This window comes from Pygoscelis adeliae, unplaced genomic scaffold (genome assembly GCF_000699105.1).
Source record: "Pygoscelis adeliae isolate BGI_AS28 unplaced genomic scaffold, ASM69910v1 Scaffold38, whole genome shotgun sequence".
Lineage (NCBI taxonomy): Eukaryota > Metazoa > Chordata > Aves > Sphenisciformes > Spheniscidae > Pygoscelis > Pygoscelis adeliae.
In genome coordinates this window covers 15,266,904-15,284,524 of record NW_008825614.1, presented here as the reverse complement: position 1 = coordinate 15,284,524, position 17,621 = coordinate 15,266,904, and the positions used below count along the sequence as shown (strand labels likewise).

At 46.0% G+C, this 17,621-nt stretch overlaps 1 protein-coding gene across 1 annotated transcript in view; it reads left to right on the top strand.

Moving 5' to 3' along the window:
* The window catches only part of HIPK2 (homeodomain interacting protein kinase 2), an 89,629-nt gene extending 72,768 nt beyond the window's left edge, over positions 1-16,861 (top strand). Inside the window, exons 11-15 of the mRNA XM_009333049.1 lie at positions 7-23; positions 2,694-2,975; positions 13,036-13,283; positions 14,280-14,440; positions 16,209-16,861. Coding sequence (XP_009331324.1) covers positions 7-23; positions 2,694-2,975; positions 13,036-13,283; positions 14,280-14,440; positions 16,209-16,646 — 1,146 coding nt within the window. The 3' untranslated portion in view covers positions 16,647-16,861. The remainder of the gene's footprint in view (positions 1-6; positions 24-2,693; positions 2,976-13,035; positions 13,284-14,279; positions 14,441-16,208) is intronic.
* Positions 16,862-17,621: the final 760 nt, after the last annotated feature.

Genomic DNA, 17,621 nt, shown 5'->3' with positions numbered 1-17,621 from the left:
AAGCAGCACCAGTCGGCCCCCCGGTGAGTGTGCACGGCTCCCGGCGCTGCCGTTGGTCGTGGCGTCGGTGAGGCGGGAGTCCGCGCCTGGGTTGTTCTCAGTGCAGCCCGGCAAAGCAAGCATGCTGACGAGGGTGGTATTCACTGACATCTGTGGGGCAACATAAAGTTTGTTCCACGGCCCACGAGTGATTAGATCACGGTTTTTGTGACTGGACGCTTTGCTGCTTCACTTCTTCCGTACCCGGGAGAGCAGGGGGTAAGAGGTAGTCAGGCGCATTTTATACCCAGTGAGCATCATTTTGTGCAGGAGTTAGTGGCTGGAGGGGATGCAGGATGGGAGACTCGGGCCCTGTTCATACAGCTCGTTATGCTGCTGTGATTACCTGAGGTCTTGTAGTCACCGCATTTAAAAATGTAACTATATTCTCAGGTCAGCGCGGCACAATGCCCAGTTGCCACACCTTTTCTTCCCACATCATCTCGAAGAAGCACTCCTGAGGTGCAGTGTCTGCATTTTCACAGGGTGGTGCACCTCCAGGGGACCGCATCTTCAGGAGCATGTGCCTGATGTGTGCATACAAGATCTGCCCTTTCAAAAGCAACAGGATGATGACCTATCTTCTGAGCTTTAATGCCATGCAGAGTGGAGGACTGGGGTGGCTTTAGGCCACCTTCAAGCTCTCCAGCTCGTAACATACATGGTTGGCCGCTATCTTCAACAGTACACACCAGCAACAGATACCCGCCCTGGCCTTTTTATAATCATGGCAGCATAAACAGGAAGCATTTTATAAGGACATCTCATACAGGGGCAGTCCTTAGACACCTAAATCTATCAACTCTCAGTAGGACCACTTGGCTCTGCAAGGAGGAGACTGGGTTTTGCTTCATACTATGTTATGTGGCACAACATAGGATCATTGATCAAACGATAGGATCATTGCAGTGCCTGTCACAGCCCTGTAATCTTGCCTAGAGGACAAGGCTGTTTAAGATGTATGTGCAGCTGTTTCAGGGAAAGTCCTCTGGGCTGTGAAACTAGCACATTTCTTTTAAAAAGTCAGAACAGAACAGAACAGTGCAGGGGAGAGAACCAAAATGGGTCACCACTTGTGCAGTGGCAAAAGCAGAGGAGCTTGTGGTTTTCCTGGGTGACTGGACTGAGGCCAGAGGAGCTCTGAGTTCACAACCACTTTGACTCTAGTTAAGAGGCCGCTATTTAAATCCTTCCCATTTATGTGCTCTCTAATGTTGCATTTACTTTGGGTGGGCTCCAGCTGTCTTAGTCCATTCGTAATGTAGAGCAGAGACAGCTACATCCCCAGCAAGCCAGCAAAAGAGAGCGCCTGTTGCAACCAGTGTGCCTGTGCAGGGCCTCCCCTCTCCCTTCCCTCTCCAGGGGCAGGGTGGCAGTGTCCAGGAGGAATTGGACGCTTTCAGAGCAAGGGTTTCTACGGCTTCATTAGTTGTTATGCTTTTGTAGCCAGATGAGGGACGTGCTCCTTTGGAGAGGAGGGTACTCCACGCTGCTCATTGGTATTCAAAAAGCACTGCAAATGCTACTGTGCAGCCATTTGTTATGCAAAAGACCCTGTGTAAGTTGGTATAGTGCGATACCTCCATAATGACTTCCTTCTGATGGATGCCACCTATTCCTTTTGTTAGCTTTTGGGCCAAGCTGAACATGCAGCCCAGGCCCCACTGTAGAACAAAACCAGAACTTTGTTTGCTTCCTTTCTGAATCTGCGAATGTTCTGCAATAGGCAGAAGAAATAAAGTTTAAAAAAAAAGAAGCAAGAAAATGTGGGAAAAGATTGAAAAGGGCTTTAGTCAGTGTGCTTTGGTAAATATTCCCATCTGCAGACCTGTGCCGCACTGTTTGGTGGCCAGGTTCTGTGTTCAGATCCCTGATCCAAGTGGGCCCTTTCCAACTGTCAGGCAGGCAAGCTGAAGTAGGAAGACTGGGAAAAAAACAGGACTTGAGAATGTTTTTCTACTGCATAATAAAAAGATTGTTCTTTTCTTTCTGATTTATATATGCTGTATCTGCTGCCTCATGTGGGAATGAAATGAAACTGAGTGTATGTCCTCCCATCTGCGTGCTCTCATCCATGGCACTCCACTATCCTAGAGGATGAAGCATTGGACATGAAATGTTTGTTGAAAAGATACTTAAACAGAAAATTAAATTTTCAACTAAGAAAAGCAGTTTTCCTGATAAATGATTGTTGTTTTCCACAAAAAATTCTAATTTTACCTTTAGCTTTTTCTGGCCAAAAAATATCTGGTCCTGATGCATCCATGCAGGATACAGGAGAAAGGGGTTATCATTTGGGGGGTTCTTCCTTCTGTGTCAGCCATACTGTGCCTGCCTGTGTTTTGTGTGTCTGGGCTGTGTGACTAACCTCTACCTCCCAGCACAAACTCTTGGGAGGCAGCATTTCTCATTTGGGAATTTCTAGGGAAAACAAAATTGAATTTTTTACTAAAAGAAACTACTTTTCAGCCAATTATATGAATAAGTCATGTGAGGCACTCTGTCCTTTGAAGAGGTGACTATGCCAATTTCGCAGTTTTCCTAGACCTCATAAATCAGTGCCGCTGAATCAGAGACCAGGAATCAAAAGCCATGGCAACGAGCAACTTAAGCAGACCGAGTTGTAACCAGTTAACAACCTTTCCCATTTGCAGAAATGCATCCACCTATGAAGTTTCATCCTCTCAATCCATCAGCTCACCTCAGCGGTCGAAACGAGTGAAGGAAAACACGCCTCCCCGCTGTGCCATGGTGCACAACAGCCCTGCCTGCAGCACCTCCGTCACGTGCGGCTGGGGCGATGTGGCGACCAGCACCACGCGGGAGCGGCAGCGGCAGACGATAATCATTCCCGACACCCCTAGCCCCGCAGTGAGTGTCATCACTATCAGCAGCGACACAGATGAAGAGGAGGAGCAGAAGCATGCACCTACCAGGTGAGCAGCGGCTCTCTGCTCTTCCGTGTGTGCAGGAGAGAGAGAGAGAGGCAGAGAAGTGCTGGAGCATCCCAGGCGTTGCTGTAGGGTCCCAGGAGCTACAGTTGGGTCTCAGCACCCAGGTCATCTTTCATTTGAGAGGAAAGATGATGGGAAGCCTAAAATGCTAGCTGAGGACTCCACAGACCTGGTGGAGGTGGTGCTTCCTACCGTGCTGTATGTTTGCTGTGTGACCTTGGAGAAGCGTAGTATTCTCTCTGTGCCACAGTTTCTCATCTGTAAGAGGAAATTATAGTTTTCTCTATCTCACAAGACTGTTGAAAGGAGACTTTAGAGATCCTGTGGTGATGAGCCTCTTTAAGTCAGATAGCTGTTTAAAACAAAGACAAAAAGAAGGGCTTGGAAGGAAGGTAGCTTAAAATTGCCTTTACTCTTTCTAAATGATGCAGGCATCTGTAAAGAGCATTAAATGACACCTCCCATATGTGCTCTTTTCCATAAAAAGTTCCTGAAAAACAGTTAGTGGTTGAGTCATAAACAATAATGGTAAATACACTGCAAGAGGTTTGCTCAGTTCTGAGCGTGTAGCCAACACATCCCTGAACTATTGTCTTAAGTGGCAGAAACTGATGGCTTTTTGACTGACTCTGCAGAGAGGCATAGATGAGGCTATAAAGACTGTGGTGACTGAGTTTGCTCCTCAGAGAATTAATTCAGCCGAGTGAACAGTGCGGCCCAGGACAGCTGCCACTGCTGATCGTCTACTGTGGATGAGAGAGGACTTAATTTTCCAGGACTGTCTTTTCAGCACCTTTCATCAGATGCAGGCACTCTAGGTTTCCTATCTGATGCCAGACACAAGACATCACTCTGCTTTGTAAGTTGTATAGAAGTAGCCTTGCAAACAGCTGAATAATTATACCATCTTTATGTTGGTAACTGAGCTAGGAATTTTTTAACCTTATCCCTCCAGTATTGTCAAGAGAGAATTCATTTTTTTATTTATTTAGAACATGCTCCATGGCAGATTTTCCTTTAATCACTGGAGATATCTATCTATATCTCTGCGCTGTGCTGGTAAGTGGAGCACTGCAAATGTGCACAGAGCAGATGAGATGCATTTGGCCTCAAGGAGCTAAAAATCTGTAAAGAGGAGCCACGCGATTCAGGCGTCTAGGGCTGCAATTTCAGCCTGCCTCCCGCCAGCTGCCACCGCTTCCCATTCCCCTTCACCCTACCAGTGAACTTCACCAGGCAGTGAGAGCTCAGTGCCTCTCACATTCAGATTTGCCGTGAATGCAATGGTTATCGTGGGGAATTGATCACAGGACAGCATTAACGTATTTCACTTTAAAAAAAAAAAAAAAATTGCTACAGTATTCCTTAGTTTGGTAGGGAGAAGAAAGCGTGTTTCCAGAAAGAGTTGAATGAAGGTCAGCATGGAAGTCAGGTAGAGTATAAATAAGGAGCTCCCACTTTCAGGGCTCTTATGGGAAAGGAAGGGCAAGACAAAAGAGATGCTTAAAACTAAGATTGTGAGGTGGGGCAGCATGAAGAGGGCAGGTATCTCAAGGGTCATGGGAGCCATTTGCAAGCATGTTTACCTATGGTGCTGATCCCAGACTTTGGGGAAGTTATGTGCAAATACTTATACTTACCACCTGGGCTATCATCTTGGGCCCAGAGCAGGGTGGAGGGAAGAGCTGGGATCCTGCAGCCGCTTCAGCTAACGGTTGTCTCCTCTGCTTCAACTTTGCTGCCATCTGACCAGTTTCTTCACTCGGCACCTCTCCAGGGAGACAGACAGAACAAAGTTCTGGAAAGTGTCTGGAAATCGAGTTGGGAGTTTGGGGTATTTAAATATTCGGGCAAGGTCTGCCGAGGGGTTAGGAAAGTAGTCCCAGGAGCCAGACTTACATAAACAAACTGGCTTTGATATGACTAAAGCATATTCAGGACATGTTCCTGCCTGGGATCAAATCCCTGGCTACTTTTTGTATCCACATGGCATATCTATACAGAGTGCCAGGGCAACAGCATTCCTGGAAGGCCAAAGCTCAAGAGCTAGATTTAATTTCTGAGCCATGTAGAGACATTTTGTGCTGTTCTCGGGCACCTTTTGGAATTCCGGAGTGAGTTAAATTGCCTCTGCAGGTGTAACCAGAGCGAGTGGAGAATTAGGGGCAGAGACACAGATGGAAAACAGCATGTCCAGAATGAGAATTTTTGGTTAAAGTCTCCAGGAGAGTGAAATCTACTCGCTCAGTGCCTTTTGACCTGGGCATATCTAAGACGAGATTCTCAGCTGGAGTAGAAATGTAACTTCCAGTCAAGGAAGCTGTATCAGCATTTAATGCCAATGAACTTTGCCCCTGCCAAAGTTGAGGTCTTTTTCATTGAAAGCACGTCACATTTAGGAAAGTACCTCTGAGTTTTCTTACTTATTTTTTTGGCTCCAAGAAGAATGGGAGTGATAGTGAAAGATGTTCTTTACTCTAATCAGTGCCCAAATGTTCCAGTTCTGAGTCGAAAATGAAACCGTGCAAAGAATGCATTGTCTCACCCATATTTATGCAAATTTTACCCTGTTGGGCAATTGCTGTGGTGTGGGGGTGAAAAATAAAGAATAACTTGAAACACGCTATTGGTCACATCCTAACATACTAGCCTTTTCTAGATTAGAATACAGAAATCATATGGCACTTTGACAGATCAGTCAAAGTTAATTGCCTGATCCCATCTTATTGATAGCAGTGGTATCTTTGCATTAACTTCACGTTGGATCAGCTCCTGAATTTGCTACAGCACTTCCTTCTTTTATTTCCTGTGGGACTGGAAATTTCTCTTTGACCCATGAGACTAAAAATGTTTATTTTATTGATTGCTCAGCAAAGAGAGATTAGAGCTACCTGTGGTTGTGAGAAGTAGTAGATCCTTCGACGATGTAAGAGTTCGTAAGTCTCAGTTTAAGAAGCACTGGTAATGCTGATAAAATATGATATTGCTGATGCAGTAAACGAGCCCTACAGCTTGGATTTACTCCAACAGAAAAGCCTCTGTAATACCAGAGCAGCAGAGGGAGCTTTTCTGGTACAGGGGATGCAACTTTTTTATTGGCGAAAGAAAAATCTGAAGAATTTGGTGTGATATGGGCAGAATTTTCCTTTTCCTAATGAAAAGCACAGATGTTCAAGTAGGATGTTTATGAAATACCAGCTGACCGGGCGGGCAGGCCAGCATGTTGCTCGTTCTTTGCTCACATGTGTTTTGCACTGTTCATGAGTGTAGCTTGGTGTAATCTTTTTAAAATCAATAGTCATCTGAAAATGTTGGGCTCCTGTTGGGTAAAGGTGCTGGGGAGGTGGTGCAAGGTGGGCTCTGGAGGACCTGCTCGATGGAGCCTTGTCAAAGGGGGCCATCTACTGGGCCCTGGCCCCGTGCCTGGGGCAAAATCACAGAGGAGGGACCTCAGGCACAGTTCGGCAGGGACAGTCCTCAGAGAAATGGTCAGAGATTTTCAGGACGAAAATTCCTGATTTAAAAAGTCCGTTTGTCAAAACCAAGGCTTTTTGCAGGCTACATTGAGATGTTTGATGTTTCACACAGTGAAATCTGGGGAAGCTTCAAAACTGCCAAAAGTTTTTACTTTTATTTAAGGGGGAGAAAGTGTGATGGGATTAACTAATTAAGAGGAAGACTTCTCTTTTCTGGTTTAATGAAGGGGGCCTTCTTCTTTCAAAATGTAAGCAAATAATAGGGAAAAAAATGAAATTGTCAAAATAAAAAGGGAACATTTTTACTGAATGAAATTGTTTTTACCTGGTTTCTGATGCCCACAAAATTTTGCATGTGACATTTCATCCTGTAGAACAGCAGAAAAAAATTTGCATATAAAAAGCATTATATGAACAGGAAACAATTTTGTGACCCTGTTTGTTTATCAACAGTGAATTTCTAGACTCTCAGTTCAGCATCCTTTACAAAGAGACTCTATAGGCCAGAGAGATGTTTACTGCTGTGCTGTAAGATAATACCCTGACTGTTATTTATTCTGGAAAGAAGAATAGGAAGGGTCTAACCTTTACCTGTAAAGCACTGAAGAGAGCAAAAACAGAGAGTAGACTTGATATTTTTCTTATCAATTTATTCCTCTTAAGTTTCTCTACTTGCTCTAGCAAGAAAGTCAAGCAGACAGACAGACGGACAGTGCAACTGCAGTCGCAGTAATTGGAGCACATATTCAGCAAGTAACAAGTAGTAGGGGTTAAGTGCTCCCCAGTATGCACCTTCACATGGTGCAGTGGTTTAAATGTAAATCCTCCCTTGATTAAGTATTTCTGAAGCTTAGAAGTGGAAAAAAACAAAGCAACAACTCAAACACAGAGCAGAGAGGCACAAGTGCACCCTGGGATGGCTGAATTGTGGCTGTGAGGGAGGGAGAGCACACGTGGTCCTGCGGGAGGGATGCGCCGGCTGTGCTGGTGGGGCAGCGAGGGGTGTTTCCATGTCCTGCCAAGGGCCGCGTCGCAGAGCGTGGCAGGAGGAAGGGCTAGAAGGAACGGCAGTGGAGGTGGCCGTTTTGACATGCCTAGATGATTTTCCAACTTGAGCAATAAGTGCAACAGCCACGGAAAACACGACTGTTTTCTTGAAACAATACAGTGATGGCCTTGAGGTGGGTGGGTTTGAGGGTGCTTCCACCCCAACGAGGCGGGAGAGCCCCTCACTTCCCCACTGCCTGCTCTGTCTGTGCTGGTATCATAAGTAACACCTCTCCAGCTTCGCTTTCCATGGGATCCTCACTGTCTTCCTGGGCAAGAAAGACTGACCACAGCTGTCATGTGGGCATACTGAGTAACTGCCTCATGGGACATCGTCACTGGCACAAAATTCTTGCAGGGCTGGGTTTTTTTTTCCTTTTTCTTAAAATGGTAAACTATACAGTGAAGTCTCTGTGTGAGTCTCACGTTTATAACTGAGCGTGAGCTGACGCAAGTTGTTAATTCACCTTATTCACGTCATCGTGCAACGGTGGTGGAGCCTACTTCAGAGGACTTTCATTCCCCTTACGCACAGAAATCGCTGGCAGACACAAACCAGGTGGTTTTGCCAACTTGCTGATGTGCATGCGTGAGGGTCAAAATAGAATTTGTAATTGTCTTTTGACATCTAGCCTATTGTGGCTATGTTATGCTGTGCATAGTAATGCACTGACTCTGCATAGCAATATGTTGACTAACCACAGTCATCTGGTAAAAAGATTGCAGCCTTCCATCTCCAGAAGACACACCGATGTGCAACTAATACTTAAAATAACAGAGATAGACAGTAGCTCTCTCAGCAAACCTTCGGCAGCAGAACCCTTACAACCTGCTAAGCAATTCAGTATAGATGACTTAAATAGCTACAGCACGTGCTGTATAGCCTAATAAAATGGCCTCAGTGTAGTAGTTGATAAATATTTCTTACCATCACAAATCCACAAAGAAGGTGAGAGCAGATTACCAGGTCGGGATGGAGGTTGAGCTGAAGAGAGGGGCATGTTCTCAGTGCTGAGCTATGCATGGCGTAAGATTTCAATGTGAAGAGAGCGATTGCAGTTGCAGCGTGAGTTTTTGTTGGCTGACTCTATACTTTCCTAGAATAGGTGGATTATTCTGAAGCAGCAAACTGAAAAGGTTGCATGTTATTAAGCTTTCAGAGACCTGGAACAGAATTTTTGTGATGTGATATAAAGCTAACGTGCCATGGTATACATGCACACCAGTTCAAAGGCGCAGTTGTGGGATGGGTGCTTTCTTCCCCCAAAGGCCATCTTGGTGACCGTGAGAGCTGAAAGCTTCTGTTGCTACAGTGTCAGCCACACTGAAAGGTTTGTATCTCTCTGGGTGAACTGCACACTGAAGAATTGCCCCTGCTAGACTCCATTTGCTTTTTCTGGGATTCTGGTGTAACTTGAGATATTCAGGGAAAAAAGATCCTGTTCATGCAATGCTATCACATACCGAGCTTTTGGGCTGGGCCTTCAGCAAGGAGAAATCATCTCAAGTTGCACTGTTAAAAAGGCTATTGTCCCTGTACTTGTCCTTGGCTATTTAGATGGTTCCAATGTTGCTTTAGCACCTAATTCAGGATCTTCTTTTCCTTAATTTCCTCTCACTTTTCATTCTCAACATCGGCCTTCCGCACCTTTCCATTAACAATGTCTGAGATGCCCACCTTAGTTTCTTGCCCTGTGCCTGTGCACAAACTAGCTTCTCTTTCCTCCGTCAGACTTTTCCTTGAGATCTTTCCTTGCTGTGGGGAATAGAGACCCACGTCTGTCTCTCCGCTGTGCACTAACAAGAGTGGTATATGTTAGAAAGCTGTCTCCAAGAGCTGCTTCTGCGTGTTTGAAGGCACGGTCATGCTCTGTGTCTGCACATTGGACAGACATGAATTGTTTTGTGTCCAAGTTTGAGAACAAGCTCTTTGTTCTTCTAGCAAGAAGGCTTTGAGAAGGGGGAGCACTAGCTCTTCCCAGGTGGGAATGGCCTGCCACTCATAAACTAATGATAAACTTACAAAGCAACACATATTTTGCCAACTGCTGTTCTGAAAGGGAGGATGCAGCTCCAGCCAGTAAGGGTTAAAAAGCCTTCCTGGCTTATTGCTTTTCAGTCTGTGTAGATGGATTTGATGCCACTTTGGTAATCTTCCCCCCCTCCCTCCTCTGGAGAATTAAAATACATGTACCCACATAATGCAGGCAGGCACACAAGCTGACCAGGAACACATGCCGACTCTCAACACTACTAAACCACATATGCTGCTGCTACTCTGCTTGCAGGAGGGAAAGCAATTACCAGGCTTGGAGTCAGCTTAATAGGAAGGGGGCAAGACTTGTAATAGTATTTTTCTGCGTGAGCACAAACACCCCCAAAAGCTGTGGCTGAGTTATAGGAATACAGTAAGCTTGCTGAGTAGGCAAGTGCTGTGTCAACAGGTAAAAGCTCTCAGTCCTGATAGTTTGTGAGCAGGGAAGGCGATACATCAACCTGGACCTCACACAGGTAACTCCTGCATTACTGTGAGGTGGGGAGAGCAGCTGAGTCCTCAGAGGGAGCTGGAAGGAGGACAGTTGCTGGCTAGCAAGAAGGCTTTGAGAAGGGGGAGCACTAGCTCTTCTGGGTTGACTTTTCAAAAGCCCCCATTTCAGCTTAACGTGTATCTCTCAGCCTGTGAATCAACTGATTTTCAGTGTGAGTTGGGCCTTCGATGCTTTTGAAATTGATGCTAATTTTGAAATCAGCCCCTTAATCTCTCGGGCAGGCTGCGGTACAGTAGGTGCCGAGCTCTGGGCGTGTGCATAGTCCCAACTGACTTCTCTGCCTGCTCTGGCATTAACCACAGTCGTTACCTTTCCTAAAGACAAAAATCCAGTGGCTTTCAATGGGACTCCTCGTGCGCTTGAAATGATGCAGCCTGCTGAATCGGGAGGCTAATCACTTAGGCCTTAATCCTGCAAATGTTTAGCCGTGTGCTTTAGCTCTGTTACTGGAATAGTCCCGCTGACTTTGGTGGATGACATGTACTAGTAGTGCTAAGCACTTGCGTAAGGCCTGGCAGGACCATAGCTCTGGTCCTTCTCGGTTTCCCATCCATGAAATGAGTTTAATATCCTGCCGTGGTCCCTTTCTCTGGAAAGGTTTGGGTTTGGGGTCACTTATTTGTTCAACCAAACATATTTACTTGATTTTCTTATTGTAACTAAGGAGCTATAAGACTTTGAAGGAGAAGACTCCCCATGGTCTCTGCTTTGACAAGCCCTCAATCAAATTGGTGAAAAATATGCCCATTCTAAAACAATAAATAGCACAGATTACACAGAAAAATACCTTTCCAGTTCCACAGCTCAGCCTTCCCATGTCAAGTGTCAGCCGAGAGCAAGTATTTCCAGTTCAGCAGCTCAGCCACTTATATAAGGAAGGGACTGTAAAAGAATAGCTAGACCTTATCACTTGTCAGAAAACTCTTCAGTGACTTGATTTTTCTTTATAAAATGTAATAACTGTCAGAGGTAGAGAATATATATCTCTTCCCAACTGGCAGCCAAGGGTAGCTGCAAAGGGCAAGCAGTGTGGATACTCATAAATGTGTGATTACAGGCATTTCTGCTGAAGGAGAGAGGAATATTGATGCAATATTCGTCATTTTTATTGGCTTAATATTCTTCTTTCGTAGCACCATATCCAAACTGATACATCTTTCTTCACATACAGTAGTTGTCCATCTAAGATACTCTGTTGCTCTTCCCATTTCTAATCCAATGCTCTCCAGCTCCTTGTGGAAAGCCAGAATACGAGGGTTCGCTGTCGTACACCTTTCCTGTCGAAAAGATCCCTGCCCCTGCAAGGATTGCTTTCAGCTTCCAGATTGCTGTGCAATAGCTTCCCCTCCTTCACTGTCATCTGCCCTGTTTCAGGTGTCAATGCTTTAGGATAGCAGGGGCCTCTCGAGATGTATTTTTCACTGTGCGTAGAACAACATGGTCTTGTGTCCTCTTCAGGGCACGCCAGGACCCTGTGATGATAGCCCAGGGAAAGTCTGTGTGATGTTAACTTGTTCGTGAATGCAGCACCCCAAGGCGTTCTTTAATGGAGGAGATGATAGCTTTTCAGTTACAAGTCTTGGGAGCGAGGTGGTGAGTTGCAGCTTGTGAATGTTGACAGAGAGGCTTTGGGACAGACAAGTTGAAGGGAACCCACCAGTGCTCCTTTAGCACTGTGAAAAATAAATAAGGCAAGCAATGTCCTTGGAAGGCAACTGTTCTCAGTATCTGCTCCACCTTGCCCTGGGTAAGAAGGGATGCTGAGGCTAGGGAGCAAATGGCTCCATCACAGACTAAGACCGGATTAATCAGCTGTTCCCTGGACTGGACCGGCCAGAGCGAGAGAACGGAGAGGAGACTCCATGGGAAAGGGATCTCTCTCCTTTTAAAGTGCACACTCAAGAAGTTAAGAGATGGATTCTTTTTTCTCCATGGCATTTTTGTTCCTGTTGGGGCTGTTTCCACCATTAAGCCTAATTACTTAGCTTTTTATGTGCTATCCATTTCTTTTCATCATTTTAAAAACTTCAGTTGCCATAACAACATAATGCAATCAGTGAAACATAGCAGCTATTTTCTGTAGTCAAGGTCTGTGCACTGTCAAGGATGTGAGCCATTTAAGCATATCTTCACCATCCCCCTTCCTCCGTCCTCTTTCTCATGCTCTCTTTTTCTCCCTAAACAAGCTCATAACAGGAAGGAGAAACCATCAGGAATAATTAGGCACAATAGCAGAGCAAATCCCAATCGTACTCATGCAGTCTAGTCTAATGAACTTCTAGCACTAATCTTGGAAGTGTTGATGTTCCTTTTTAATCACTTTTTTGATGTCATAGAAAGATTAGCTGCAGCAGGACCTTGATAATCCACGCTAGAGTCAGGAGACCCAGTGCTTATTCAGAGAAAGAAAAGAAAACCAAAAGCTTTACATACTCCGCTCATTTTTTCTTTGTTCCTCAGTTTCAAATGCTTATTGAGGATATATGCCCATTGTACCGTATTAGTAAATAGAACGGAGTGTATTTTGTAGATTCATGGGATTTAATCATGAAAAGTCATAGCATCTATTATTAAATCATCGCTGGAGGGCTGGGAGAAACCGCCACGTTTTTGTGTGGGTGGTGAGACTTGCAACAAAGCATAGTATAACTGCTGGGCTTCTACTGCACACATATATAAAAAGCAGTCTGAAAATAAACCTGGCAGTCTGGTTCAGTGCTATTCTAAGCAGTGTGAATATAAGATCTATCCACAATGTCTTACTCACTCCTTGACCTCCATGAAGGCTTTCCTGGAATAGCAACGAGTGAGTTTCCAAGCCCGGGATTTGGCTTAAGCAGCTTCTATCTGGCGGAGGACTGAAGGGTGTGCTTTGCCTTTACGGAGCGAGTCTGCCGCGGGCAGTCTTCTGGTGGCTTCCGAGTCGATCGTTGCCCATTCACTCTCTCCACTTGTGTGCTTGTGTTTCAGCACTTTGTCCAAGCAAAGGAAGAACGTCATCAGCTGCGTCACCGTGCATGACTCCCCCTACTCCGATTCCTCCAGCAACAACAGCCCTTACGCCGTGCAGCATCGCGCAGGGCAGAATAACGGGAACACTTACGACACCAAAGGGGTTCCAGAGACTCACTGCAGTGGGAACCCCCGAACGATCATCGTGCCACCACTGAAAACCCAGGCCAGTGAGGTGTTGGTAGAGTGCGATAGCCTGGCACCAGGTAAATTGCACCTCTTCCGTCAAGAAAATTAGTAAGAAATAAATGATTTATCTTGGAAGAATCTCATTGTTCGGTTTCATTTTGTTTGTTTGTTTGTTTTGTTTTCCAAAGAAACCGTGCTCCTGCCCTTCTCTCAAGTGACACATCTGTTCTTGGGAGCCATATTGCATTATTTATGTGCCCTGGTACACTCAGGAGTCACGGGGGCATGTGTCGTTCCCAGTTACTTCTGTATAAACCCAAGAACAGAATGCAGTCTTGAGCTCAACATTTGACATGAAAGGCTCCCAAATGCAAGTGTGAACCTTTGCTGCCTTGCCCTTCCATAGGTTTACTTTAAAACGGGTAAGACCTTGAAAACACATGTGCATTTTCATCCAAACTTGTTGACATTTCTGGGAAGAACGTTTCCCCAGGATCTTCATTATGGACTGGTGAGGTTTGCTCATCCCGAGCCTCCGCAATGCTAGGTAGTATGATGTGTTGAAAAGGGGCTTATAGTGGAAGTCTGGCCCAAAGCAATTGGCTTTGAGCTACTTGGCAGTCCTTTCTTTTGATGGAGTGCTGGTGAACACAAAGGCTCAGAGGGTGAGCTCCCCACTAGCTCCTTCTCCCTCCCTTCCGACTCACCATGAGGTCAGCCAAGCCAGGGCTTTTTTGTGCTGTGCACACTATACTTTCCTTCCTCTCCTCGGGATTTGTACCTGCATCGTACAGTTCTGCTGGCATCTTCTGAAGGATCTGTAAAGCCTTCTCCCGGCCCGGTTTGGGTCCAGATGTCAGGTCTGCTTGTCTGCCTCTAGGATAACAGGCTGGCCGTGTATTTGAAGCACTGCTGAGATATGCTGTTAATTAAGAGAAGTCATTTTCTTATCCTGCTTCTGTTGTATGTCTCCTCCCAAAAGCCACTCTGGAGGAGATTCAGTGAGGAAAAGGTAGGGTGAGCAATTAAAGAATGTGATGTAAGCTACAAATGTGTTTCCTTTCCTGGCACAGTCACCACCAGTCACCACTCATCCTCCTACAAGTCCAAGTCCTCCAGCACCGTGACCTCCACCAGCGGTCACTCTTCAGGGAGCTCGTCTGGAGCCGTTGCCTATAGGCAGCAGCGACCAGGAGCACATTTCCAGCAGCAGCAGCCTCTTAATCTAAGTCAGGTAAGTCAACCAAGACAAATTTTGGTGGTGCGTCATCCAGCTGTAACCTACCACTCCTCCAGCATGGGCTGTCCAGTCTAACAATAGTTGGGCCCTATGTGGAGTTTGATCGACTTGTTTCAACTTCACTGCAGACCTTGACCTTTCAGCTCAGGCAGTAGAGGTAGTGCAGATCCCACCCCGGAGTGGGCTGGCGGTACTCTTACCCTGTGTTTTGAGGTCAGGTAATCTAACAGTGTGTGTGTGAATAATGTGAGAGAAAAGGTGCAGTGGCTCAGACACAAAGGAGTGGAGCAGGACCATGTAGGATGGACTGAATTCTCCTTAGCTATAGGTAACCATGGGGAGAGTATCTTCCAAGTGAAGGGAGTGCATCAGCCCGGCTGCGGGATTGGGAGAGAAGTCCCCGTCAGATGTGACAAGGCAAAGCAGAGCCTCTGTGCGTATACATGACCTCATGTAATGAGTTTGATCCATCCCGTGATAAACCTGGGCTGAGATCTGGGCAAATCTCATTACTTGGCAGCATGCAGTTCTCAAGATGTTTCATACTCCGTGATCAAAACACCCACGGAGCTCCCACGGAGCTTCAGTAAGTAAGTAATGCCCTTTTCGTGTACTGCACGTGGGGCCTCTCTCTACTCTGGGCTGAGGTAATGAGAGTAGGGAAGTGACAGCACAGTTACCAACATTTCCAGAAGAGAAAGTCTGGAGAGCTCAGAGGACAGTGCTGGTTTGCAGCCAGAGCTGGATATAAGCAGAACTGTTGGTTGGTTTGTTTGGGGTTAAGTAATTTGGGGGAAAAGAATGTCCCCTCCCCCTCAAAATGCAGTTGAAATTTAAAAATTCAAACACACTTGAAATGAAAGTGAGTGAAAATGGAGGAAGTGGGCGAGATGCTGTTTCCAATAGTGGGGGAGGAGTGTGGCTGCCGCATTTCAGACCACAAGGACAGCGTAGGGAGTGCTTACAAAGAAGATGAGAAGGCTTGGAAGAATAGAAGGAAATAACATGAAGCATTGCCCTTCTTGCCTTCTACTTTATTGGTTATTTAATACTCTGACTACAAATGACCAGGAAAACTCCTTGACATTATTGTGCAGTGCAAAAAAAACCTTAGAAAATCCCTGGAAAAGTACATTGCTCCTGTCCCACCGCAAGAAAATTGCCTGTGGGCAAGTAATTATAGCTGATTACATGAGGGTACCAGGCACCTGCAGGATCTGATCGAGCCAAGGGTTTTATCTTTAAAAAATAAAGCAGTTATTTTACTAACTGAGGAAATGATAACCGCAAAGACCCAAACTGAGCAAAAATAAGTTGCCTGTTCCAGGCATAGTTAGGCAACTTCATTCCCCTGAGCTATCGGCGCACCACATTTTGTCAGCAGAGAGTTCACTAACAAAAGCCGTGTGTTGTGTGAGTGACTGGACTTGTGGAAGATGTTCTTAGGAGCTGGGCATCCAAGGTTGGGTCTTCATGTTAGCTGTGCCAGCAGGTCGTAGCTCAAAGTAGGGGACTCCGTTGTCCTTTTGGGGGCCATTTTGGTGAATGTATGAAACTACAGGGTCTTCCTAGGCTTGGGAGGGACCCTTTGCCATCACCCGTGTCCAAGGGAAGACTGGTGGTGCTGAGGGTGTCAGGAGGAGCGCGAGGGACTTTCCTGAGGCCGTCCCGCTGTCACAGGGAGGCTCCCAGGCACCACTGAGGAGGTAGAGAGCCGTCTCTTGTCTTGTAACCGCTTATCACTGTTGCTGTCTTTATCCAGGCCCAGCAGCACATCACGACCGATCGCACAGGGAGTCACCGGAGACAGCAAGCCTACTCTTTCCCGCACAATAGTCCCAGCCATGGTACAGTTCATCCTCACTTGGCCGCGGCTGCTGCTGCTCACCTGCCCACCCAACCCCACCTCTACACATACACCGCCCCTGCCGCCCTGGGCTCCACGGGCACCGTCGCACACCTGGTGGCCTCCCAAGGGTCTGCGCGGCACGCCGTGCAGCACACCACCTACCCCGCCAGCATCGTCCACCAGGTCCCTGTCAGCATGGGCCCGCGGGTTCTGCCCTCACCCACCATCCACCCGAGCCAGTACCAGGCTCAGTTTGCCCATCAGACCTATATCAGTGCTTCTCCAGCCTCCACAGTCTACACTGGATACCCACTGAGCCCCACCAAGGTCAACCAGTACCCTTACATCTAAACACTGGAATAAGGAGCGAGAGACGCACCCATCCCGGGGGAGTGAGGCGGCTGCTTTTGTACTGAAGAACATGACAAACTAACAATGCAATGGGAGGCTCGCGTGAAACTTGAACGAAGGAGACTTTAAGGAAGAAACGAAAAAGAGGAAAGAAGGGGGAGAACCAATTCTACACTTTTTATTTAAAAAAAAAAAAAAGAAAATTGAAAAAAAGAACAGAAAAAAAACCACAAAAAAACAACCATTCTGCACCAAACTAGAGAGAGAGAAGCAGAAGGACCCTCCAGCGGGTCCTGTCTTGAAGAACTTCACCAATAGACTTTAAAAGGTTATTTTCATCCAATAGTGAGCTACATTTAGAAATTTGTTGTCCAGAACACCTAAAATGAAATCCATTAGGTTTTTAATCCAATAGGTATATGGATTAGGGATTTATCCAGCATTTCAAAGGGTTTATGCCACGTCTTCGCAGTGGTCTCTGTATCCCAAAGCATACATAATGTTTTGGGTTTTTCTTCTGGAAATAGAAAGTGGGTAAGGGAGGCTGAGGGAGGAGGAGAAAATGTTGTCCCAGTGCTCTAAATTCGGATCTAGCACTGCTATGCTTAAGAACACGTGGGCAAAACAGGCCACGCAGCACTGGTCGAGAGCAAAGGGGATGTTTCTCCCTTTCCTTGAACACACTGGATAAATCCCTGAGAAATGCTATTCCTAAACGAGATCTCATTAATGACGTATGTTGGATTTCAGTTGCGTTTCATTTTATTTTATTTGGAAAGTTTCCTATTCAATCCCTAGCCATTCTAGTATAGGAGGATACATTTTAGCTGCCCCCCCCTCCCCCCCCGCCCCTGGTAGAATGTAGCACTATACAGGTCATACGCCGTTTTTACTATTTTGTGTTGAACTTCAACGATACCAATAGACTATTCCTCAATGTGATTGCACAAAGAAAAGTGATATAACATAGGCATG